General features: G+C 56.5%; 1 protein-coding gene across 3 annotated transcripts in view; it reads left to right on the top strand.

Moving 5' to 3' along the window:
* The window catches only part of ARHGAP26 (Rho GTPase activating protein 26), a 165,617-nt gene that overhangs the window by 35,824 nt on the left and 106,458 nt on the right, over nucleotides 1-23,335 (top strand). For all 3 annotated transcript variants that reach the window (XM_067305020.1, XM_067305019.1, XM_067305021.1), the window contains exons 2-9: nucleotides 11,561-11,656; nucleotides 13,199-13,260; nucleotides 13,991-14,062; nucleotides 17,171-17,272; nucleotides 20,060-20,170; nucleotides 21,473-21,577; nucleotides 22,579-22,708; nucleotides 23,124-23,224. In XM_067305020.1, coding sequence (XP_067161121.1) covers nucleotides 11,561-11,656; nucleotides 13,199-13,260; nucleotides 13,991-14,062; nucleotides 17,171-17,272; nucleotides 20,060-20,170; nucleotides 21,473-21,577; nucleotides 22,579-22,708; nucleotides 23,124-23,224 — 779 coding nt within the window. The remainder of the gene's footprint in view (nucleotides 1-11,560; nucleotides 11,657-13,198; nucleotides 13,261-13,990; nucleotides 14,063-17,170; nucleotides 17,273-20,059; nucleotides 20,171-21,472; nucleotides 21,578-22,578; nucleotides 22,709-23,123; nucleotides 23,225-23,335) is intronic.

Genomic DNA, 23,335 nt, shown 5'->3' with positions numbered 1-23,335 from the left:
GCCCAGAACTCTCGTAAATCATCCGCCTTCAGCCTGGTGTTTTCTGAAAGTTGTTCTCTCGGTGTTTCCCGCTGGGCCAAGGCTTGGCCGCCCCCGAGCCGGGTTTCCTCGCTCTCCCGCTCTCACCCGTTCCAGGGCGGTGGGAAGAAGCCTCTCTCCCTCGGGGCCGTTGCTCTCCCCGGCTCCCGCGGGGATGCCGAGGGTGCTGGTGACGTGGTGGTTGTAACGCTGCCTTCTGCGGACCAGCCAGGCTAAACCCTGCGATGGCAGAGTCCCCTTACGTGCTGGAGGAATTCCGTGTTTCGCCTTTTTTCCCCCTCAGAGGGAATACGCTGCCTTGAGCCTTGTGGATACGGGATGGGTATGCGGGCACCAGGGGTGGGAGGGACTGAGCGGTGGGAATCGCTCTTAGGCAGGATAGTGCGGCACCGTCTCCCGTTTCAACCACGGGCATCTTCTGGTTGCTTCATGGCTGAGGGGCTCTCTGCAAGCGCCTGGAGCTACATCTGTGCGAGGACTTGCCACGATACGGAGGAGATCATCCGAGTGCTCGGAGGCGATGTGTGCCAGTCGATGACGCAGCCCCTTCGGAGCGGGCTGGTGCGGTTCCTCGCTCGGCTGAGCTACGTGAAGCCACGACGGCGTTCGAACGCCGTGGCCTGCACTCGCGGTCCTCGCCTCTTTGACCTGCTCCAGCTTTCACAGGAGCCCTCCGGTAGCAGGGTCCTGGCTGAGGGCGCCTGCCCCCCGCGACGCTCCTTGGCGCGAGGCTTCGGGTGGAGAGGCCGGCACGGCTCCCCGCCGCCGGCCAGCGCTCCCCGCGCAGCTCCAGCAACAGCGCTGTGCTGGACACCAGGGCGTTACGGCGGTGGCCTGTCTGGAGGGTCCGTTCCTGGGGCCACGGGTGGCCCAGAGCTGCCGGGGGCGGCTGACGCAACTGGAACTGGGTCCAGTTTTGGAGTGCGTGATTATCTTCTGCTGATGGCTGTTAGTCTCTTTGCCAAGGCGGTTCCTATTGAGATGTTCCAAAAAGCACATTTCAGGCGTTCTCGTTATACTTCCCAGCTGCTGCGCCAGCAGGGCTCTGGGTCTAGCCCCGAGCCTCGAGGAGCGCGGAGGCAACGGCTGAGCGGGGCTTAGCGAGGCTCCGCTTAGCTGTCAGTACCTCTCCAGGGGTTTCACTGGCTCGATAACAGCCCTGGCAGAGCCAAGGGAGACCTGTGGGCTTGCAAAAGGCAGTAACAGCTGCGTGGAGGGTCAGGCCGTCCTTTGCTTCGAGCCTCGCTTCTCCCCTTATCGCTCTCTCTTCCTATTGAAACACGGTATAGTATTGAAAATACCCAGACTGACAGCTTTTATAGCGTGCTGCGTGTTGAAGAGACTTGCGTGCAGACCTGCGTCTCCCTTGCGGCCGGGGTTTTGATTCCCAGGGCTGCGGGGTGGGAGAGCCGCCGTCCCGGCTCAGGATTTCCCGGCCCCGTGCCGCTGCCGGGCTCTGGCCCGCGGGGAGCCGGCCGGGAGAGCTGCTGCTTCCCGCGGCTGGGTGTTGTCTAGCAGGTCTCGCCGGACGGTGACCAGGGCTGATCGTGCACCGAAGCTGTTAAGGGCTGTAATGCAAAGCAAATGTGTAGCTGTCTTCCGATAGCTGGGGAGGTTTCCTTGAAAAAGCTGCTCTTGCTCAGCGGCCGCCTCTGAGTCGGTAGCAGGGCGTTCTGCCCGGCTCTGTGCAGAAATACGTGCGTGTACGTGTGTGTGTATCTGTGCATACGCGCACACATGCACAGCTGTGTATGTATTCACGCCTGTCTTCTGAACGTCCCCGGAGGAAGCTGCACTGGAACACCTGCAGGCCAGAATCCTGGTTTTCCTGCGTCGGAGCCGCTGATGCGCCGGGGAAGGGGACAGCGCGTGACCTGCGTTTGCATCACGGCAGGAGCTGCACATCCCCACTGCGGAGCGATGTGGCAATGGCAAAGGACAGGCCAGGGCATGGTGAAAGGGAATTCTTGCACTGCCTGCGCATCCTTCACCTCTTCCGGGAAGGTTTTGCAAGGGATATGAAATCCAATATGTGGCAGCGCGTCGTGGCGCGTCCTTCGGGGCCGGCTTCGCTGCTCCGGCTCTCCTGGCTGCCGCTGCGCTCCCCAGGATCCTTCCTTTCTGGGCCGAGGGAAGGAAGGGTCAGGAGTTTCGGTTCCTGTTGTCCCAGTGGGTATTAAATATAGATTATTAAGCAACTTTTCTGACAGGAAGTGTAGAAATACAACTCTGTGCCAGAGCACGAAGTCTTGGACATGGCAAGGGTCGAAACTTGACTCACGGACGTGTCATTGGCCTCGTCAGCATCGTTATCTTTTGCGTCGCCTTTGCAGTAACGTTAACCCTTGTCTCCCGCATCTTGCTGTGCATTTTGGTTACCAGGCTGGCTGCTTTGACCTTCCCTGCCTGCGGAGGCCGTCCTGCCCGCTGCCCTCCCGGTGCGCCCGGTCCCAGGTGCGCGAGGTGCCTGCTGATGCTGCTGAGCCAGCGTTATTTTTCCTTTTTGCAACTTAAATAGCGAGCTAGCTGAAAACGAAGCTTGGGGGAGGTTCCGAGTTCCCAGTTTCTGTAAGCCGTCAGCCGTGGTTTTTCCTCTGGCTGACCTGATTTTTCGAACAGCGGTGCAGGGCCAGCCGCGGCCCTTCCCCAAGTCCCCTGGGTTGTGTCTCCCCCCCCCCCCCCCAACCTGGCCAGAGGAGTCTGGAGCACTCGGTCCAGGTGGCTTCGCGCACGTGTCCGTGGGTTTGCGCCTGGTGGCACAGGACGCCGAAGCCGGCCACCGCTCCTGCTCGTGAAGGTGCTGCGTCCTACGCAGGCGTGTTTACTCTGATCATTAAACTTCTACAACTTGTGTTTGGCAGCTGGTGATGATCCCAGTCAACGCTTTTTCTGAAAGCTTCTGTTCTGGGTTTCTTGGTTGCATAGTGATGATCCTCCCCCTACCCATCTCTAGAAATAGCAGCGTCGCTTTGTTCTTCCAGCCAGAATCCTCATCTGCCGTGTATTTTTGTAATTTTATTGACCTTTCCCATTAGCTCGAGCCCCGGAAGGTGCGGTAGGCTCTCCGAAAGGCAAAGCATTGGGCGCACCGCTGGCTCTCCGCGCCGGGAGGCGGGACGCAGGTGGAGGACGGGAGCGCTGGTGCCTGCTGCCTCCGCTTGCTCTCCCACCGCGAGGGCTGGAGGTACCCGAAGGGCGGCTGCCGTCGTGGCCGGGGCCTGGCGTGTCGGGGAGGCCCAGGCGAGCGCTGCGTGGCTTGCGTGCAGGCCAGAGCGTGCTCCATGGGGAAGGAGGAGTCGCTCCGAGCTGCGTCCAAAACGCTCCTCGGCAGCCCGGCCCCATCAGGGAGGGGAAACACGTGTGCTCGGTGGAGGTGTCCTCGCGGCAGAGCGCGCGGCGAGGAGGACAAGCCGCTCACGGGGGGGACCCGAGGGGAACAGGGTAGTAGGTGTCAACTGGAGGCGACGGGATGGAGCCGGGGCAAATCCAAGAGCAGGACCCCGGCGCTTCCTCTGAACGTTGGGTCCAGACCCAGCCTGGCCGACGGAAGAGCCTCCCCGCGGGCGCTGCGCGTTGGAGGGCCGGGCTGGCACCCGTGTGTCTGTGCCCCTGCGTCCCGTAGACCTGCCGGCCCCGGCTGGCTCTGCTGCGGCCAGCCCCACGGAAGAGCCGCCTTCGCGAGCCGGAGGGACGCATGGCACAGCACAGCATGGATCGGCAGGCGAGCGGCGGGGGAGCCGGCTTTCCCCTCGTTCGTCAGAGCAGCTCCGAGCGTCTATAAATAAACACAGAAAAAAAATCGACGTTGCTCTGGGCGCTGGTCGCCGTGAGAAGACGCTGGAGTTTGCAGGAACGGTAACGAGAGGGAATTCCACTTCCTCGCACCCCACCCCGGCGAAGCGGAGCCGCCGCGCGGGCTTCCAGGAAAGGGCGTGCTTTCCCGTTTGCAGCAGTGCACAGCTGGTCCTCGCTGCCCTCCCACGCCCTCAAAATCCCCACAGCGGGACTCCAGGAGGTGGGTGGTTTTAGGGTGTTTTCCGTGCAAAGTTAATTTATCTTCTAGTTGAGGCGTTGTACGGCTCTCGCAGGTCGCTTGTTTGCACCTGCGAACACTGGAGATTTCCCTGGGCGTCCTGCCATCACGTGTCCCCCCCCCAAACCGCGGCCGCGAGAGAAGAACCAAATGCTGAAAGTGCTGTGAGAGATGCGCTAGATAACGACTCTGAAAACGTTTCAAAGAAGCCTGAGGCTGCAGTTCACTTGTCGTTCACAAGAGGGGCTTGTGCCAGAGACCACAGAGACTAGGTGATCAGGGAATGCATTTTAGGCGTGTTACCAATTCAAAATCGAGGTTGGATTTGGCACTCTGTGAGGTGGTGAGAGCAGGGGGAGCAGGAATCTCCTTGCCCTGGAGCACTGCCGGGCTTCCCTGCCTCTCCGATGGGCGCTCTCTGCCTGGCACAGCCTGCCCGACGCGTGGGGTCTGCCTGGCCCGCGGGTCTGCACGATGCACGGGGTCTCCACAAAGCGTAGGGTCTGCACGGTGCCCAGCATCCCCCCAAGGCATAGGGTCTGCGCGATGCGTGGTGTCTCTGCAGTGCACAGGGTCTGCTCAGCGCACGGCATGTCTGCAATGTGCGGGGTCTCCATGATGCATGGAGTCTGCACGGTGTGGTGGGGAAGCAGCGGGCGATGGCCGGCTGTGGATCCCCTCCCCGCGAGCAGCCCTCGGAGCTCCTCGGCACGCGAGCCGGGAGGAGACGGGGCCCTTTCGCTCGGTGGCTCTGATCAGGATTAATGCTGCAGCCGGTGCAGCAGCTCTGCAACGTGGGAACTTTCACACGGGCTCTTTCACGTCCAATTTTGGTATGTTGTAGCCGTTTGCTGTCAGTCTGTGTCCCATGATGATGGTTCCCTTCCACCCCATAGAAGAAACGTGCAAGTGGAGCAGCTGCGGTCTCTTTTCAGACCCTTATTAGTCTCCTAGGTTTTTGCTCAAGTTAAAGTTCCCCCGTGCCCATCTGCCTGGGCTTTCAGCTTCCCCGTGCCCCGCGCCTCCGTGTGCCACGCGGAAAGCCTGAAAAGCCTGAACACGGAGAGAGGGAAGGCGCTAGGCGTGGGGGGTTGCGGAGAGGCGAAACGTCTAATTGAGGAATAAAGTTCAGGAAAGAGTTGCATGTCGGTGCAGGGGAAGGAGTCGCCCGTGGTGAGTGCCAAGGCCGTGCGGGGGCTTCCCGGGAGAAACCGTGCGAGTGGAGTCGTCCGAACCGGGGAATCGGGTGTGTGCGGCTGCCCTGCGCGGGGAGCCGGGCGGGGGGGGCTGGACGGGACCCCCCTCGTTTTGAGGCGCCGCTCTTGCGCAGGAGCTGCCGCCGTCCTGCCTGCGCTGTTCCCCGGGCCGCGCGGAGCCGGATGGAGCCCGCGGCTCCCATGGCATTTCCTTCGCGTACATACGGAAGAGGGTTGCAAAATCATGACGTCTTCGTTTTGTCAGTGGCCTTTTGCAGTATTTCCCAACTTCTTTGGAAGGGACTTTCTGGGGGTTTTTTTTGGTTTTGTTTTGTTTTTTTTAATTTAAAAACAAAACACTTCAATCGCACTGTGGTCCCAGAAGCCACTTCCCAGAAAGATGCTTTGACTGAAGGGTTGAGGAAGAGGATGAGAGACGCCGGAGGACGAGCGGCAGCCCCGAGCGTGGGCGCGCGCCGGCCTGGCTCTGCTTGCGCTCCGAGTTGTGCACGGGCTTTGCCTAGGGCAGGGCTGCACGCGGCGGCAGGGGAGGAGACGGGGCTGAACGTCCCCGCGTGGGACAGCAGCGATGGGTCCTCTGCACGGCTCTCGCGCAGGGACGTCGTGGCTGACCCCCTCTGGTTTGGCTTTCTCTGCTGTTGGGCGGAAAAGCAGGAATACGGATACCGGCGGAGGAGGGGGCTGGTTCCCGGGCCGGGGCGGGAGGGAAGAGCGGAGGAAGGGGGTGAGGCAAGCGCGTGGATCGGGCTGGTGCGGAGCAGCAGCGACTGCCCGGCAGCGCGTTCAGCACCACACGCGCTCCGCGGCGCTCCTGCCCGTCACGGAAACCCAAAGCTGGGAAACCCAAACCCGGGCCAGTCCTCCCTCCCCTCCCGAGCGGTGTGTGCACGGTGCTTTAGATAAGAAAGAACAAGGAAATACGAGATGAAAACAAGCGTTGCAGAGAGACGTGTGCGAGGGGTGGACGGCCGGGGCAGGGCCCGGGGCGACGGCCCGTGGTCGGCGGGACCTGCTAGCCGGGGCCGGCGGCGGTGGCGTGGGGGGTCTTGCCCGGCTGCGCTGCAGGAGCGCTGGATGGAGGGACGAGAGCCGAGCCGGAGCTGTGCTGGAGCGCCGGCCGTCCCCGCAGGAAGCGCGACGTGTCCCTGCTCCGGCAGCCTCCGGCCCCATGCTGCCAGAGCACGTCCTGCCCTGCACCAGGAGGTTACGTGCTAGCGTAGCATAAAAATAGCAATAGTAAAGATCGGGATGGTTAAAAATTAGCAGGATCAGGTTAATGCAGATAGGCTTCCTGATTTTGATCCTTCTTGCTCCCCCGCACCAGTCTTGCCAGCAAACGTGACCTGTGCCGTAAGCCGGGGGAAGGAGCACGGAGGCGGCTCCGAGCCTGCGTGCCTGCACCTGGCTCTTGCGTGGCTGAGGCCGGGGTGCCGGGAAGCGAGGCACCGCCGGGCAGCCGCAGCCGCGGGGATGAACCGCCGCAGCAGGGAACGCGGGAAGCGGCGCTTCGTCGCGGCCCGAGGCAGCGCAGCGCCAGCCTGCCGGTGCCTCCGCGTCCGGGCGGCCTGGGTGTCGCTGCTCTCGACTCCCTTCGTGTCCCTCCTTCCCCCACCTTCCGCAATTTTCCCTTTTTGGCACTCTTAAGTTGCAAAAACTCCTCTTCCAGGGAGGGCAAAGTTCTCCGAAAGGAGAATGCTACTGTAGCTGGTAACCTTATATTGTAATAACGAGCCAATATATCATTTTTAAAAGGGCATTTTGTTTGGGCCGTTGGTTGCTGTAGTTACGCGGCTGAACCGCCGACGCGTGGTGCCTGTGCCTGGTTTTTGTCAAGTTAACTTTCTTAAAGGGTTCGTGCTATCTCCGTCAGTGCTGCTGGGAAACACCAGTGCCCGGAGCAGGGAGTGTTTGGATGCGTCTCAGAGGAAGGCTGCGTTGGCACAGACACCGAGAAGATGGTACAAGTAAAGACAGAAAGGGAATAAGTAATCGACAAAGCAGAATTTGGGGCAAGAGCTCTCCCGCCTTAGAGCAGAGGGGAGGACAGGAAAGAAAGTGAACTTAGGTAATTGCAGATTTAATTATTATTTTAGCATAACGCGTTACTGAACGCATTGACCCCAAATTGAGGTACTTTCACTGCGTGATGTGGCGTCAAAGGGAAGAAGAGCCCCAGCTGTGGTAGCATCTCAGTAAAGCAATACATATTCACGTGAGACAGATTTCTGCTTCCCCACTGCTTGTTCTGCGACTTTCTCCGCTCCGTTTTCCCTCTCATCCCGGGAGCTGGCTGTCACGCTGCTCCACGTGGGCTGCGATATCCAGGATGCCCAGGAGGACGTGCCCAGGACTTCACTAAGGCTTTCCAGTGGGTCCAGACCCCTCGTAGCTGCTGGAGAGGTGGGCGTTGTGCTTCACCCTCCTGCCGCTCCAGCGCTTCTGCAGCTTGCCGAGCTCCTTGGGCTATTGCCACCTCCTGTGCGTGCGGTTTCTGCTCTGTTTTCGCCTGCCCGTTTTGCCAGATGCTTGTCCCGCTTTCCCTTATTGCCCCCATAAATCCTTCTATCGTGCCCTTAGGCCCAGCTCGGCTGTCTGTAGCCCTGCCCAGCACTGCCTTTTCCTGGTGTGACAGCGTGCCAGAAAATAAAGCCAGGACAAAATGGTCGTAGGAGAGGGGAGTCCTACTGCAGGGCTTCAGAGTGTCTTGTTTTCATCTGCCTAACGGCATGCAAGAAGGCACGGTACCAAAACCAATCACGTTCCTGAGGCAGGGGCGTGTGTTAGGCGTCTGCTCCGTTCTCGATGTTTTTGCGAAGTTGCATCATCCCAGCTGCGACTTGTTTGGAAATCCTCCCGCCCGGAGCGGGGGCTGTCGTGTGAATGCTCTGCCTGCGGTTGCGACGTGCCTCCGGGGCAGCGGGGAGGGTTCGAGGGACTGCCGGCTCCGTGCTGGGCTCTTTTCCGCAGGGCATCCCGTGGAAAACTTGCGCTTGGTGCTAATGGGCAGAACAGGATTGCTAGATCGTGCCTGGAGCGGCTGGGACGGTGGTGTCCTCCCAGAGACTTTATTGCCCTGCTCGCTGTGTCGGGGTGGGAGAAACGCCCCCGTTTCTGCCCCCTGCCCCGCGGGCTTTGCAGGCTGCTGGCCCCAAGCCGGGATCCGTCCTTCCCTGCCTCGCTTCTGACGTGGCAGGACCACCATCTAGTGGTGCCCAAACCTCGAGCTGGTCACATTGCTCACGGAGAAAGATTTTTCTGGCTTTGTGGTGGTTTTGCCCTATTTTGCGGTTGATCGATGAAACCAGCTAGAGAACTTGGCAAGCGAAGCTTTCACAGCCTTTGGCGCAGCCCGCGTTTGGCTCACGTGTGTGGAGATCTGCGCGGTTTAACTCGCACGCAAGAGAAAGCAGAAGTTTCTCTTGAGCCTTTGTAGGATTTTGAGCTTGCTCATCCCAAATCCAAATGAAAAATCAGCTTCGGTAGGTGAGTGGGGTGCTACGGCCGAGGGACAGGATTGCCGGCTCTGAACGAAGACTCAGCAGTGGCCTTGCAAATGCAAGACCTTAGCAAGGCTATGTACAACCGAGGCCCAGCTGGCCTGGGTTTGCTTTGGGTGTAAATGTTATTTTATAGCTTAAAGATCTCTCACAAAAGAAACACTTCCTTGCTTGTATCCCATCTGCTGTGCAATGAAATCGAGCTGAACTTTGGCATGAAGAGCCTTGAGACTTGCCGCGCATTTGCTCTGAAGGCACGATCCCAGGGCAAAGGCAGCCGTTCTTGTTGAGGACTTCCAGCTTGGAGGAAAAAAAAAAAAAATCTGTTTGCATATTCCGGTGTCCAGGATCGTCCTCTCGGCTGACCCTTGGGGCCGTGTTGCTGACCACCAAACCGTTGGCGTTGAGAGTCCTGGGCCCTCTTCCTCCACCCCTTGCCGGGCGCCGGGGCCCTTTCCAGTAGAGAGCGGTGGTGCTGTCTCAGCGCCGTTGTAAAACCACGCTCTGGCCCTCGAGAAAGCGCCCGCGCGCCGCAGAGCTGCGGACTGTCCCGTCTCGCCCGCGGGCTGCGCTCCCCGTTGCGTCCCGCGCGCCTTGCTGCCCTCGTGCTGCCTGTTGGGGCTGGGGCAACGCCGCAGGGCGGCGGCGCGACTGCTGCCGCGGGAGCTTTTTGCTTGTTTTTTCCAAAATGTTAGCCAAAAGTTCAGGCTTTTAGGAGAACGGATTCCAGCAGCGCGGATGGGTGTAGCGGTGCTGTTTGCGCGGGGCAGCGGGTAGCTCTGTCGCCGGTCACTCCTCCCGAGCGGCGTGGAGAGGCAGGAGAGCTGCCGCCCTCCTTTCCGGGCCCAGCCTGCCTCTAATTTTAGCCGTTGCTTTACCCCCGTGGCTTGATCCCGTTGTTCAGCCAGTAGCTGCGAGCGGCTTTCCTTTTACCGCCGTGCCCTGGAAGTTGTCTCCTGTCTCCCGCTGCCGTAACGCCCCGCGGGATAACGCTGAGGGTCGCGCTGTCTCTGCGGGCTTCTCGGCTTTGCTGCGAGCGCTTGTGCTTGGCTCATACCCCAAAGCACGCGGCGAGCGCAGCGGTGGCCGCTCGAGGCTCGCTGGCGTGCGTGTGATGAGCTGCACCCGTGCATTGCCCCCTGCTCCCGGCGGCGCTGCGGGGGGGGGGGAGCAGCAAGGCCTGACTCTCTCGCTGCATGTAACCTCGGGGAGGGAGGGGGCGGCCGTAGCAACGGATGCTGCTCGGAAAGCAAACACTGCTGACCCCGGTGTGCTCCCTGTCCCGCCGGAGGCCGGCGGCTGGGCGAGCCTGGCTCCCGCCCAGACCTTGCACCAGCTTCTTTCCGCTCCTCCGCTCCGTGCCGGAATGCGGTGCTTGGATCGTGCCCAGAAAGCCGCGGCAGCGAGCGCCGTCGCGGCGGAGCTGTTTTGATGGGGGGTCTGCAGCACGCGGTGCCGTCAGGGTAGCGTCGGGCCGGCGGAGAGCGCGGCAGGATGCCCCGCGGGCAGCCTGGGCGCCCCTGGGGAGAGGAGCGGCCCCGCGAGCCCTTAACGCCGTTTCGTTGTTATCGGGGAGGATGCCGCCGTCCGGACCCCGGCTCTCCGTCCCCCTCCGTGGGCCTGCCTGTCCCGGCCGTCCCCGTTCCGCTGCCGAGGAGCAGCGTAAAGGTGAAGCAGCCTGATGAACGGTGGGAATAGCCGTCCTCGTCCTGCTTGCCGGCCAAGCCCCCACGCCTCCCGCCCTTCGTCCCCTCCGTTGCGTTCGCGCGTTTTAGCATTTCCCTGCTGCTCGAGGAGGCTAGCTCTGCAAAGCCAGCCCGGTGCAGCTCCGCTCGTGTGCTGAAACGCGGGCAGCCTTAGCCCCGGGGATCTCGGCAGAGGCGCTTGGAGAGCAGCTCTGAAGCTTGGGGAAAGCTTTAAGCTCCCCTCTCCCACGGGGAAAGAGAAGCTCCTGGATTCCTTCACGGCTATCCGCTTGCTTGCAAGCGTTTGAGAGGGGGGAGCAGCCTTTGTGCGCGCACGCATTTTGCACCTATGCTCGGAAAGGAAAAAAATCACTGAATTTTGGGAACTCCGAGCGAAGGCATACTACACAGGGGATTCAGCACAGCGTCTTCTTAATGCTGTTTGCGTTCCCTGAGGCTCTCAGGTTGTTCGAGTACAAGCTCCCGTCAAAGCCGGCTGGCCTCAGGGTGCCCAGGCGGCAGCTGTGTTTGCGTGGGTGAGGTTACAGGGCCGGTTCGAAAAGCCAATCCCGGCTCGGCTCAGCTCGTTCCAAGTAATAACTTAATAGGATTCAGATCTCGGAGAGAATCTGCGACTTGCAGAGTAATAGACCCGCGCGTTAACACTTGCGAGCAGAGCCGTCGCTCAGGCGAGCTCTTTCCAGGCGTAGCGAGCGCCTGCTGAATTGGCGACTTTTGGGGGCAGCCCAGGAGCCGCCGCAGCCCTGTGGCAGCGTGCCAGGGCTCGCACGCCCCCAGGGCTGAGGTCCCGGAGGATTTTCGTGATAAGTTGAGGTGTTTTGAGCTTACGTCTCCCACAGTATGGCGAGGCGGTCGTCGGCGTGGGGCTCATCAAGGCAGCCATCCCGCAGCGCATGCGAAGGACAAGGACAGTGTTCCCATCGGGTTAGCTGGAGCTGGGATTGCAACGGGGGGGCCCAAATCGCACAGATTCCTCCCAGGGGATTTGCTGGCTCAGGTTATGCGACTGTCTGGGTCATACCGTCTTTAATATCTGCGTTTTCCTTTCTCTCTCTCCTTTCTCGACAGATCTGTCCTCAGCCAAGCGGAAATTTGCAGATTCCCTAAATGAATTCAAATTCCGCTGCATAGGTGACGCTGAGACAGATGATGAGATCTGCATAGGTAAGTGCTGGGTGTTGGTTTAAATGGGTAGCACTGAAGCTGTGCTCCAGATCCGTGGGCTGATCAGAGCTCATAGTACACGACATAGAAATACACACACGGATATCAAGAGGCCCAGAAATTCTTCTGAAATCTTTCCTGCCCTATGGAAATGCATATGCCTTTTAATTCAATGTTGGCAAAGCCTTCGCATGGAGAACCATTGTAGTTTCTTGCCCTAAATCTAGCCCTGTCGGAAAGGCAAGGAAGAAGATTGTCCGTATCTGAAACCATCTAGATTATCCTGCCGTTTGCCCTTTCCCGTTTGAGAGCAGTGATCTGGGGATGTAGTCACAGCTAAACGTACTACAAGGGATTGTGATCTGGAAGCGAGACAAACTGCAGTCCAGTTAGCCGGGCTGTGGTAGGGAAAGGACACCTCGGGCACTCGCTGTCCACGTGAACAAGCCATCGAGAGCCTGGAAGTGCTCTCCAAATTGTGAACCTGGCTCTACCAAAGGTGGGTGCAGTCTTTGCTAGGCTCAGAGGAGCAACTTCTCCCACTCTGTTCAATATCATCACACTTCTACACAAGTTGAACTTTCAGAGCTTCCTGTGCAAACACTTTGCTCATTTATTTGTATTTGGTCTTGTGGCAAAAACAGTTTCTCATCAAAGTCCTCTTGCTGAGATGCAGCTGGTGCGGTGAACTGTCACTTGTGTGCTGAGCGCAGCTGAGGCCTGTGTTAAGCTGTCGGGCTGATCAGCGACTGTCCTTTGGGCAGAGCAGATTCGGGACTAACGCGCTGTCCTTCTCCCTGGAGGTGGGAACGTGGGGCTGTGGCTGCTCTGCTGCCAGTCGTTTTTGTAGGTAGCTGTAAGCGTTTCTAGGGGAGAGGACAAAGAGGATAAAAAGCCTGCTCAGTCCTCTGCCCCTATGTGGGAGCTGCATAATAATTCATTTTACTGTACAAATCCAGCAGCCTTAGGCCTGGGCAGCATATTCTGAATGTGTAGCAGGGAAAAATCAAACTTTTGGTTTGTCTACTTCTGCTACGGTACTTCTAAACAGTCAGGGTTCACCTATTCCTGTTTGGTGTGTGTACATCCCTCCCCGGTGCGTCAGCAAAATGAAAGAAGCAGCTTTGACTTGCCTGGGACAGATGAATTGAAGCTAACTCAAACCTGAGCAGGCTTGTGCAAAGAGCCCCAAAACTGCTGCTGCTTCTGAGCTTGTGACGTGCGCAGCGGTGTCTCAAGTGAATGCAGCACGCTCACTGGGAAAACGTCGCCCGGCTCGTTAGCTGGTTTGGGGTATTGCTTCCCCAAAGGTTTGAAAGCCAGTTCCCTTGCTCACGGATTCCAAGAAGCAGCCGACCTCCTAATAAAGTTGGGATTATGCTTGCCTGGAGCTAATCTGCAGTGTGATCTGGCCTGACTGCCCGGGGTATCTTCCCTGAGGAATGGTGGTCACTAGAGATGTGTTGCTATGACTACTTCGATGTTAGAAGTTTAAAAAAAAGAAAGTGTTAAAACCTGAACTTGTTGCTATGTCTCTTTCAGCCAAATCTCTCCAAGAGTTTGCCACTGTTCTCCGGAACCTGGAAGACGAGCGGATGCGCATGGTATGGGCTCTGTGGTGACCGGCCACCTCCTGGAGGGTGCAGGGATGCCCAAGGCTGGTGGGCTTAGGGCAGCCGGAGGTGTCCCATCCCCTCTCCTGTCCTACCTCTCTCCTCGTGGAGGAGCCGGATCGCTGGGTCGTGGGTGCAGAAGAATGGGAATAGTCATCCTCGAGGGATGAGTGTCGGCAGCGCGTCACTGAGCCGCTGCCCCACTGAATGGGTCCGCACTGAGGGGACCACGGCTAGCAGCCCCTCTCCGCTGGCCGGGGCGTCCCTGCGAGCAGGTCTTGGGGTGGTGTCCACGCCGTCGTGGTGCACAGCAGCGCTGCAGGCTGGGACGGCCCCGATCCCCCTTCCGCTTTTTGCAGCTGGCCAGCAGTGGTGCTGGTAGGACACGCTGGGGTAAAGAGAACAGTTGGTTCTCCTCAAATATCAATATCAAGGTTCAAATATCTTCAGTCTCCTGTCTGGATCCTAATCCAGTGTATATCTGGAAGAAGATGAAGGGAGCAGGTCTCAGTGGGCTGCAGGAGAGTTTTCCTAGGAAAGGGTCCTCATCCCAGGAGGCTGCAATGTTGGTGTATGTTTGGAGGGACTGAACAGAGAAACGCCGCGATGCGGCGCAGGTATCTTAGATCTAAGCTGGACACCCACGGTGCTTGAGCGCGTGGTCCAGCTGGGTGCAGGCGCGAGAGGAGAGGAGTTGTGACTCATGCCGGTCTTTCTGCAGATCGAGAACGCCAGCGAGGTGCTCATCACGCCGCTGGAGAAGTTCCGCAAGGAGCAGATCGGCGCCGCTAAGGTAGGTTGCTCCTGCGGCGAGTCGCCGGCTCCTCAGGAACCCTCTGCGCCCGCTCCGAACAGGAGCTGCTTGGCTGAGGAGAGGAAAAATCTGTGGGAACTTCTCCAGACCTCCTCCTCTAAGGAAACGTGAAAAGCGATGGCCGTGCCTGCTCGGGGACAGGGACAGGTCTGAGCTGGTCACTGCACACGGGGGAGAAGTCCTTTGCTTGCGGGACGGAGAGACGGGGACAATTCCAGCTCGCGTTAAAGCACCTCAGTGTTTCCGAGTTTGCCTGTAACCGAGCAATGTGCAGAGGTGAGCCATGGGCCAAAAATCACTTGCCGGCTTAAGTAAATTTTTATTCTCCCTCCAAACCTCGAAACCAGAATTAGCATTTTTTCAGACGAATTCTCAGTTGCCTGAAAAAAGCCTCGGGTCTGTTCTCTGCCGTCCCGCACGAGCCCCTGGAACGTTCTGTGGAAACGTGGACGGCGTTTAACGGCAAGGGTGGACCTGGGGAAAGCTGGCCCCTGCCCCAGGATGTCTGAGAGCTGCTGTGAGACACAGCCTGTGCTTTTATTTTATTTTATTTTCCAATTTCTTTCCTGTCTTTGTTCTGAAATGAAAAATGCTGTCCGCTGCTCTTCTGTTGTTATAACAACCTGCTGCTGCCTGCGAGAAGCGCGTGCCAGCAAGCCAGGGCAGTATTTGCGCTGCGGTGCTGTGCTGAGCTCCCCGCTGCACCGGAGCACTGGGGAGGCGCGACGGTGCGTCCGCCTGGGCCGGCCTGTCTTGTTCTGCGCAGCTAAAAAACAAGCGGTCCTTCAGAAATGAGCCAGTTATTAGCGCGTGGCAGCTCCTGTGGATATAACCGTTCTCCCGTGCCGACAGAAGTGCCTCCGCCGGACAAACCGTTGGGGGCTGCCTGCCCTTATTTCTCGCTGGCGACCTTAGAAAGATACGCTCGGGTGTGCTGGCTTGGACAGGAAAGGCGGAAGGGGCCAGTGGTGGGGGCGGCGTGCCTGCGGGGGCTAACCGGGGGTGTCCATACCGCTGGAAATTCCCCCAGGGCGCTGCTGGTGCGGCTGTGCCTCCCCTATAGATGTAATAAGACGTCAGCTGTGGATTTCATAGTTGGCACCTTGAAGAAAGGCCGGAGCTCGCGGTTTAACTTCCAGCACTGGCGCGTTTGCCCGTTCCCTGGGTTTTGTTTGCCAAATGCTGCTTTTAATACAGGAGCGTGGGAGGAAGCGAGTGGACTGTGCTGCTCGGATGCGGGCGGCAGGACCGGGCGCGAGCTGGCCTGGGCTTTCCCGCGCCGGCTCGGTGGAAGCAGCGCTGTCTGCCGACGAGCCCTGGGGCGGAGCGACGCCCTCCGAGCCCCATCTCGATGCCGAGGGGGGACCGACGGGACGCCGGGGTCCCGCGGACGCTGTGCGGGGGCCTGAGAGCGCGGCCGCTCAGCAGCGGCTCCGGGGAAGGCACTCTGTGGCCGTGCGGCGTTGTTTTCCCGGTGTGTGCCTTGGCCCTGCGCCCCTTGGATGCGTCCTGCGTGCAGCCAGGGCTCTCGGGAATCGCCGCCTGCGCCCTTGCTTTTCTGCCTGTCCACCCCGGGAGCACAGCTGTCGCAGAATGCCGTTTTTTGGCCCAAATGCCTGCCTAATTTTTCTTTCGGCTCCTGTTGCTGTTGCGTTAGTGGTTTGAACTTGCCTGATATCTTCCTGTCCGTGCTGCTCTCTAGGACTTGGAAGCTTCAGCACATGGTGAAAGCTGATGGCTCCTGACTCTTTCAGGAATGTTTTTCCTTTCCCTCTCTTGGCACGGGCTGCGGATGCCTGCAGCCTGTAATCTGGATGGGTGCGCTGAAGCCGAGGAGTGGGGGACCGTACTGGGACGCTGTTGTTGACACCTTTACTTTGATACTACGGGCTGGCCGGTGCCCAGGTTTCTTTCACCATCTACAGCTGGCCCGCGAGCAGAGAGCCTCTTGCATTACGTCCAGCAAACGACGTGAGCGGAGCGCTGTGTATGTGCAGCTGATCAAAAGCAGGCGTGCTCGGGGTTGGGGAGCTGCTGTCCTGCCACTTCCTTCATTTTCTGTCCAACTTGGGCCCTTCAAAGCGTGTCTTCTCCGGGTGTGGTTTTAGGGTTGCTATAAGTTTTTAGAAGAAACTTAAAATAAACCTGGCTTCTTTGCCTAGTGCAGGCTCTAGAAAACAAGGTTCTTGCAGAGGGTTAAGTTTGCTCGAGCTTTCTGAATACTGCGTGTGCAAGTTGACGACTGACCTCTGTTGCGATGAGGGTGGAAAAGAAAAGTTAAGGTTGATGTCCTCCTTTGACACTCCTGGCACAAATAACCAAATTACTCTATCATCATCCTGAGCAACAGCTAGGATAACCCACTGCTGGGTTTGGCAGGGGATGGGATGAGAAACTGGTGATGATGTTCTCATTAGCTGGGTAGCAAACACTTTCCTCACTGTGTTATCTTTGGATGAGTGCTGGGACTGGAAGCGTTAATGAGCTTTGGGCCTTGGTGATAGAGAAGAAGCTCTCCCAAGTCTTGGGTTTTGGTAGTGAAATCCGCTTTCCCGTCGTTGCCTGATGGTCACAGTTAGAGGCAGCTGATGGCCTCAGCCTGCTTTGCGGTGGACGTGTGTCCCCGTCTTCGAGCCCGCGTTTGGAGCTTCTGCCCGTGGGCTGAAGAGCGGCGCTCGCCTGGGGCTGGGGCACCTGCGCAGAGACCAGCCCTCCCGCAGCGCCCCTCGCGCTTCGCTCGTTTTGGCGGAAATGCGTTAGCTGATGAAATTCCCATCAGTAAAGCAATGAACGTTGCAGGGGAACTTCGGTCCCCACCAGAGAACATTTGTCCCGCTCCCCCGAGAGCGGCACAGCCGCTGCGTCCTGAACCTGCCGCGCCGACCGGCGCTGCCTGGCTTGCGTAAAATCCTTTGCTTTTTCCTGCGTCCGCTCGGTGCCCCTTGGGTTTTGGCCTGTCCGGTACAGGCTTTGCAAAAGGGGGTTAGCTCGTGCCTGGGACTCGCAAGCCCTGTGTAATGCAGCTACGATGCCATTGCAGTCTCCTAGTGTTGTATCTGGTATGACACTTTTTGTTCTGTTTTGTAGGATGCCAAAAAGAAATACGACAAGGAGACTGAGAAGTATTGTGGTGTCCTAGAAAAGCATTTAAACTTGTCTTCTAAGAAGAAAGAATCCCAGCTCCAGGAGGTGAGACCAACCTCTAGTTTTCCATGTCTAGTAGTACCTGGTGTTGACATCATTTTGAATACATTATGCAGCTTACTGTTTTGTTTTTCCTGGATGTAGATTCATTTTTTTTTCCCTCATTCTGGCTGCGAGTGGCAGCGTTTTGCCCTCTTCTTATCACAAGGGACAGAGCTGTTTCGGTACGTAGATTTGAGAGATCCCCAAACGGATAGCAATCAAAAAGGACAGCGAGTTTATAATTAAAGAAGGTAACAAAAGGGAAGTGGTTCTGCCGGAGGCCTCCTGTGTGCCGTGATGTCACGGATGTCTTTGGCTTCCTTCTCTGGAAATGGCTGTGCTGCCTTTGTGCTTCCTGGGAAGAGCGATCAGGCTTAATGCTTTTAAACTGCCTTAGAAGCCTGTTACTTAGTCGGGACATAGTTTGCTGCTGTGCCAAATGCTCTTATTGGGTGACGGCACTCAGTTTTCAGTCCCTTCTCCCAAGTCTGGGATACCCTGAACCGGCCCCGCTTTCGGCTGGTCCTTGCAGGATGTGTGCGCTTTCTTTTAAGTGTAAAGCTGGTAGGTCACGAAGCCCTTTTGGAGGGACTCGAGGGGCACAGGCAGTGACTTTTGCACTGGAATAACTCGGGTTTCATTACGGTGTCTAGCAGTGCTGGGGACGTAGCCCAAGTCAAGAGTGCAGATGCGTCCGTGGAGCAAATAATCGCTTTCCTCCCAACCCGAGTCGAGGAAGGGGTAAGGGTCCGGGTTGCCATACATCCCGCCGGCTGTTTACCGCTGAGGCCAGGCTGGTTCGGCCGCGCTGGCGGCTGGTGCCATCTGCTGGCACTTCCACCTCCGACTCGGCTTTTGCAGCAAGGGAAGGTGCTCCCTGGTGCCTGCTCCCCAGTTCGGGTGTTCATGTTTCCAGCCTCTTTTTCCCCGCTGCACTAGGAAGCTGATTTTGATGACTCAAACTTTACAGAGAAATGGGTGAAAACAGCAGTCCAGCGTTCATGTTGTTAGATGGAGATGTGGCATCCAGCAGAGTGTGGAAATGCTGCTGGGCTGCCTGGGGCATTCTCCCACTTGCAAACAGGCTTTCCGGGGAGGGGGCTGGAGGAACGGCAGATGTGCCTGGAAAAGTTACTGATGTGACAATAATGTTTTAGAAAAAGTAACACCAACCACTTATTAGCAGTCCAAAGCTTTATTAGACACCCTGACTTCCTAGGAGACGAGTTTGTGTCTGGGAGATTTGGTGTTTTATATTTCCTGTGCTCCTCCTGCTGTCCACATCTGGAGGATGCTGGCGGCCACATGTGCAACTGCTGTAGCAAAAGGAGGAGAGAAAAAAACCATGGGAATTCTCTGCTGCTTTGGCTGTTGACCAATTAAATAATACACTGAGTCTAATTTGCCACTTAACTGCTGGCAAAGTCACTTTATTGCATCATGTTTTCTGCTTTTCAGAACTCAGTTTGCTAAATATCTCAGACTCTGCACTGTGGATACATAGTACAAGTGTTGATGGCAGGTCATGGTGAAAATATACCATTTCACGGCTTTGTCACAGAGAAAATCGAGAATAAGTTCCTGTTAAGAGGAAGTGGATGTTTGCCAGCTGTGTCTGCAGAGTACGAAAGCAGATGCATGTTCAGCTCTGGCGGGATGTGCGAAGCAGCCTGCCCCTCGGGTTTGGCTCATTGCTTCGCCTACCCCAGAAGGGTCTTCCTGGGAGTCCTGTACTGCCCAGGCCGCGGTGAGGATGACAGAGGAGTCGGAGTTGGAGGTCCTACCACCCTGTGTCCTGCTGAGCGGTTCTGCTGTCCACGCTGCATCGCAGGGGATCTGGTGCAGCCTCTGAGGGAATAGCTTGGTGCCTCTGGAGAAGGCAGAATTTGTCTTCTGTGACAAAGCTGCAGTTTTACCTCTTTGTAAAACACAGTAATAATAATTCCCAGCCTCCCTGGGTGCTGACTCCAAGGTGTTAAATACTCCTTAGTCCTCAGTTAGGATAGGAGAATTTGCCTCCTGTTGAAAGATGACTCAATCAGTTTGCACTGGAGGATCTTAGACCAACACGGAGTTGACCAAAATCAAGGTCAGAAGGATCATAGATCGCCTGGACTGACTTCCCTTATATCACAGGTCCAGGGTGTTCTGCACAAAGTTTCGCCTATGGAAATAGTAAAAATCCATGACACAGGAAGGCAGCCAGGTGGCACCTGTACTCCTTCCCCTGCTCTGAACGTGGTGGCTCTGGTGCACGTACACGATGAGGCTATTTTTGTGCACTGTGATTGAGGCGTATCCCTATTTGGGCTCACTTGGGCCTTAGCTTCAAAGCAGTGGGGAGTTGCTATCTGCTGACCCGCTGAACTGAGATGTCCTTGTTAGAGGGCGGTGGGGCACGTACACCACCTTGTTCAAACACAGAACGTTCCTGGAAATTCCCCTTCGTGGTGCTTTCCAGAAAATGGAGAATTGTTTCTTATTGTCAAGTATGTAGAGATTTCTCATGTCTTGCTTCTAATGCATGCTTTTCTACACAGCTGTCAAGGAGGTGAGAACATAAGTCATCAAAAACATTTTTTTCAGCTGAAGAAAGAGCCTGTTTGTGTGAATCAAGTTTATATTTAGTCACCATGCCATCTGTCCAGCCCTGCACTGGTGTCTGAAGCTGAATTTACGTTCTGCATGGACTCATTCCCATTAGACCCAGATGTCTTCTAATCTTGAAGCCAAATGTTCGCTGTCAGTAGTGATTTTGTGTTTCCTCTTTAATCTCCGTGGCGCTTGTAGGCAGACAGCCAGGTGGACCTGGTTCGGCAGCATTTTTACGAAGTCTCCCTGGAGTATGTCTTCAAGGTGCAAGAAGTCCAGGAAAGGAAGATGTTTGAGTTTGTGGAACCTGTAAGTGAATGTTCAAACTCCTTTAGCCTGCAAGACGTTTCTGACAGGCGTGTTGTTTTTATACCAGCTGGCTTGTTTGAAACGACGTGAAACGTTTTCCCTTTTATTTGAGGGATAAGGGCTGGACAACACTGGTGGCACCCATATGTGGTGACCCCACAGGTGGGCACGGCTCAGGGCACAGCCCCTCGGCCCGCTTCCCGGGGCTGAGATGGCACCTCGGCCAGGCTGGGTGCCCGTAGCCGTGTTGCCCCGCTGCCTTTGTCACAGCAAAGAAGTGCTAGGTTTTTCTTGGCCCAGGCCAGCCAGAAGAGATGAGGTGAAGGTTTTCGGAGCAGGCAGCAGCTCCGCAGGGAGCCAGGCGCTGGCGCGGAGGTTCCCAGCGTGCACCGGAGAGGCCAGTGGGGTTTGGAAGTGTCAGGGAGGTCTCCAGGGAGCGGAAAATTCAACCCATGCACCTCCTTGAGAGAGAGAGTTGGGGGAAGCAAGGAAAAGAAGTGTCTATGGTGATGCCCTCGGTCCTTCACCTGGGTGTCGGGACGCCCTCTGCGAGCACTGGGGCCTGGAGCCATCAGTCTTCAGCTCAGCGGTCACACGCGGACTGGGAACATTGCCAGGTTTGGTTGGGCTGTCGTCTCTGCTGTGATGGGCTGGGGCTGCTTGCTCTCAGGCTGCAGTGCCGCTGGCAGCTGAAGACTACATTAGAAGGAAAATAGACTTGACTGGGAAAAGAGAGTGGAACCTGAAGCAAACTGTAACTTTTACAGGGGGGAAAGAGAGTGCAGGAATGATAAAAGTTGAAAAAATAAGTTTCCCGACATGTACTTCTGCTCAGGTGCTAAGTCTTTTAAAGCTCCTCTAGGAAATGTAAAACCTTCTCTGCTGTTTGCAAAAAGTAATTCCTTTTAAGTGAAGAATAAATCAAAGTTAAGAGAAGCAGGACTTTGGGCATGTTTGCTTATGGCCTGATTTTCCCAACAAGTCTTGACCCTGTTCTCAGAGAAGTGAGTGTTTAAATAGTGCAAGGGAGGGAGGAGGAGAGCGAGCCGAGGAAGGGGAGGTTTGCTCAGTTGTGCATTATTCATTTACTTATACGAGATCATTCAAAGCGGATTTTTTGTGAGCTCGGGGAGTCTGTGGGGATGCTGGGCTGGAAGCAGGGGGTGGACAGGGCTCGGAGAAGCAGGGACATTGGCATGAGCGCGGGGACTGTTTGTGCCTCGGGCTGTTGGGCGCGCGTTGCCCCTCGGCAGCGGCTGTGGGTCTCCACTGACCATCTCCATCCCTTCTACCCCAACGCAGCTGCTGGCTTTTCTGCAGGGGCTTTTCACCTTCTACCACCACGGCTACGAACTTGCGAAGGACTTCAGCGATTTCAAGACAGAGCTGACGATCAGCATCCAGAACGTAAGTGTGAGAAGGCCGTGTGAGCCTGACCGCGACTGTTGCAGACCAAACTAACTTTTTTTGCTATATTTTAATTATGATTTTTTTCCTTTTTTGTGTGTGTGCCATCAACCAGGAGGTTTGACAGTAATTGAAAGCAATATTTTTTTTGTAAATAATGCTACATCATACAGACAACCTAAATGGCGATTTATTCCTTATGGCATTCCAAATATAGAGCTCCAGACTTTCTCAGGAGAAGCTGGCCAGTGGGCAGACGTCACTGGGTGCCCCATAGTTTTAGTGAGTGTTTCAGACCATTTTGCAAGTATTTCCAAACGTTGTTTGTCTTAGGAAGTGCCTCATTTTTTTTGCCGGCCTAGTCTCCAGGGCTGCTGGAGAGGAGAGCTGCCCCCAGGCACCCCCGAAGCCAGGCATGTGGTTAGTGTCTGCGAGCCTGGCTTGGGCCTGTGTCTGGAGCGGTTTTCTTTGGCGTGTTGGCATTGCAACATGCTTTGCTTTCCTCTTTTGTTATAAAATTACTCTCTTTCTACAAAGGGCTTAGACTGGTTTCATTCTTTTGAAACAACTTCTCCAGAAGACTCATAAAGCAAACAACTTGGCAGTTGCTGTAATATTTTTCTTTAAGTTCAGGCCCAGGAAAAACTATTCTTTGGCTGACAATGGGCTCTTCTGGCCCCGTTTTCAGCGAGGACTGTAGGAACCTTGCTCCAGGGTCTCCCGCCTGCAGTCTCCCCCCGCGTGGTGCTCCTCGAAACAGCGCGGTCCTGTCCGCGTTAGGGCGAAGACGCCGGGTTGCCCTGACTGCTGCCATCCGGGTCCTCACTACCACGCAGGAGCGCGGCTGGAGACCCGGCTTCAGAATTTATTGAAGTTGTCTCAACTTGCAGAATGGAAAAACAAAGGACAGAAGAGTCATTTCCCAGCTCGCTCTTTTGTGTGTTTGATTCTGCAATGTCCGTGACTACTGGAGGATAATACGTGCCTACCTTAATTTACAGACAAGAAATCGTTTTGAAGGAACAAGGTCGGAGGTTGAATCGTTGATGAAGAAGATGAAGGAGAATCCTCATGAGCACAAGAACATTAGCCCGTACACCATGGAGGGTTACCTCTACGTGCAGGAGAAACGTAGGTGTCGGTGCCGCGCGCTGGCACGTCCTGTGCTGCCTTCCCGGGGAGTCCGGTCGGAGGCACCTGGCAAAACCAGGGCTCGCGTGAATGTGGCTAGCAGGGCGCAGGAGATGAAGGCTCATCTAGCAAACTACGAAGTCTCTGTGAGAGAGGTTGGCCCAATGGGTGGGTTATTAAGATATGAAGCTGGGAGCCAGATTCTCCTTGTGAATCACCACCAGCAACTGATAAACTCTCTTTCAGCTTCCCCTGATCAAAATGGGGATAATAATGCTTATTCCACTTGTAAAGTACAACAAGAACCATAGGGACAATAATCTGTTATGTTAAGTGATCGTTACATACAGGTTATTAATGGGAGTGCACTAAAACTGTACCGTTTCTGGGAATAAAAATTTCATTTACTTTGCAGGTCACTTTGGGACTTCCTGGGTGAAGCATTATTGCACATATCAGAGGGAATCAAAGAGGATAACGATGGTACCGTTTGACCAGAAATCTGGAGGAAAAGGGGTGAGTGCCGGTACACAGCGGGATTGCACGCAGTTAGGACAGCTCGTGCAGGGAGAGGTCTGGCGTGCCTGTCTCTTCCTCCAAGGAAGATGGCAAACGAAACCTGCTGAC

Source organism: Apteryx mantelli, chromosome 14 (genome assembly GCF_036417845.1).
Source record: "Apteryx mantelli isolate bAptMan1 chromosome 14, bAptMan1.hap1, whole genome shotgun sequence".
Lineage (NCBI taxonomy): Eukaryota > Metazoa > Chordata > Aves > Apterygiformes > Apterygidae > Apteryx > Apteryx mantelli.
The sequence above is the reverse complement of the archived record's forward strand: the minus strand, read 5'-3'. Positions and strand labels throughout refer to the sequence as shown.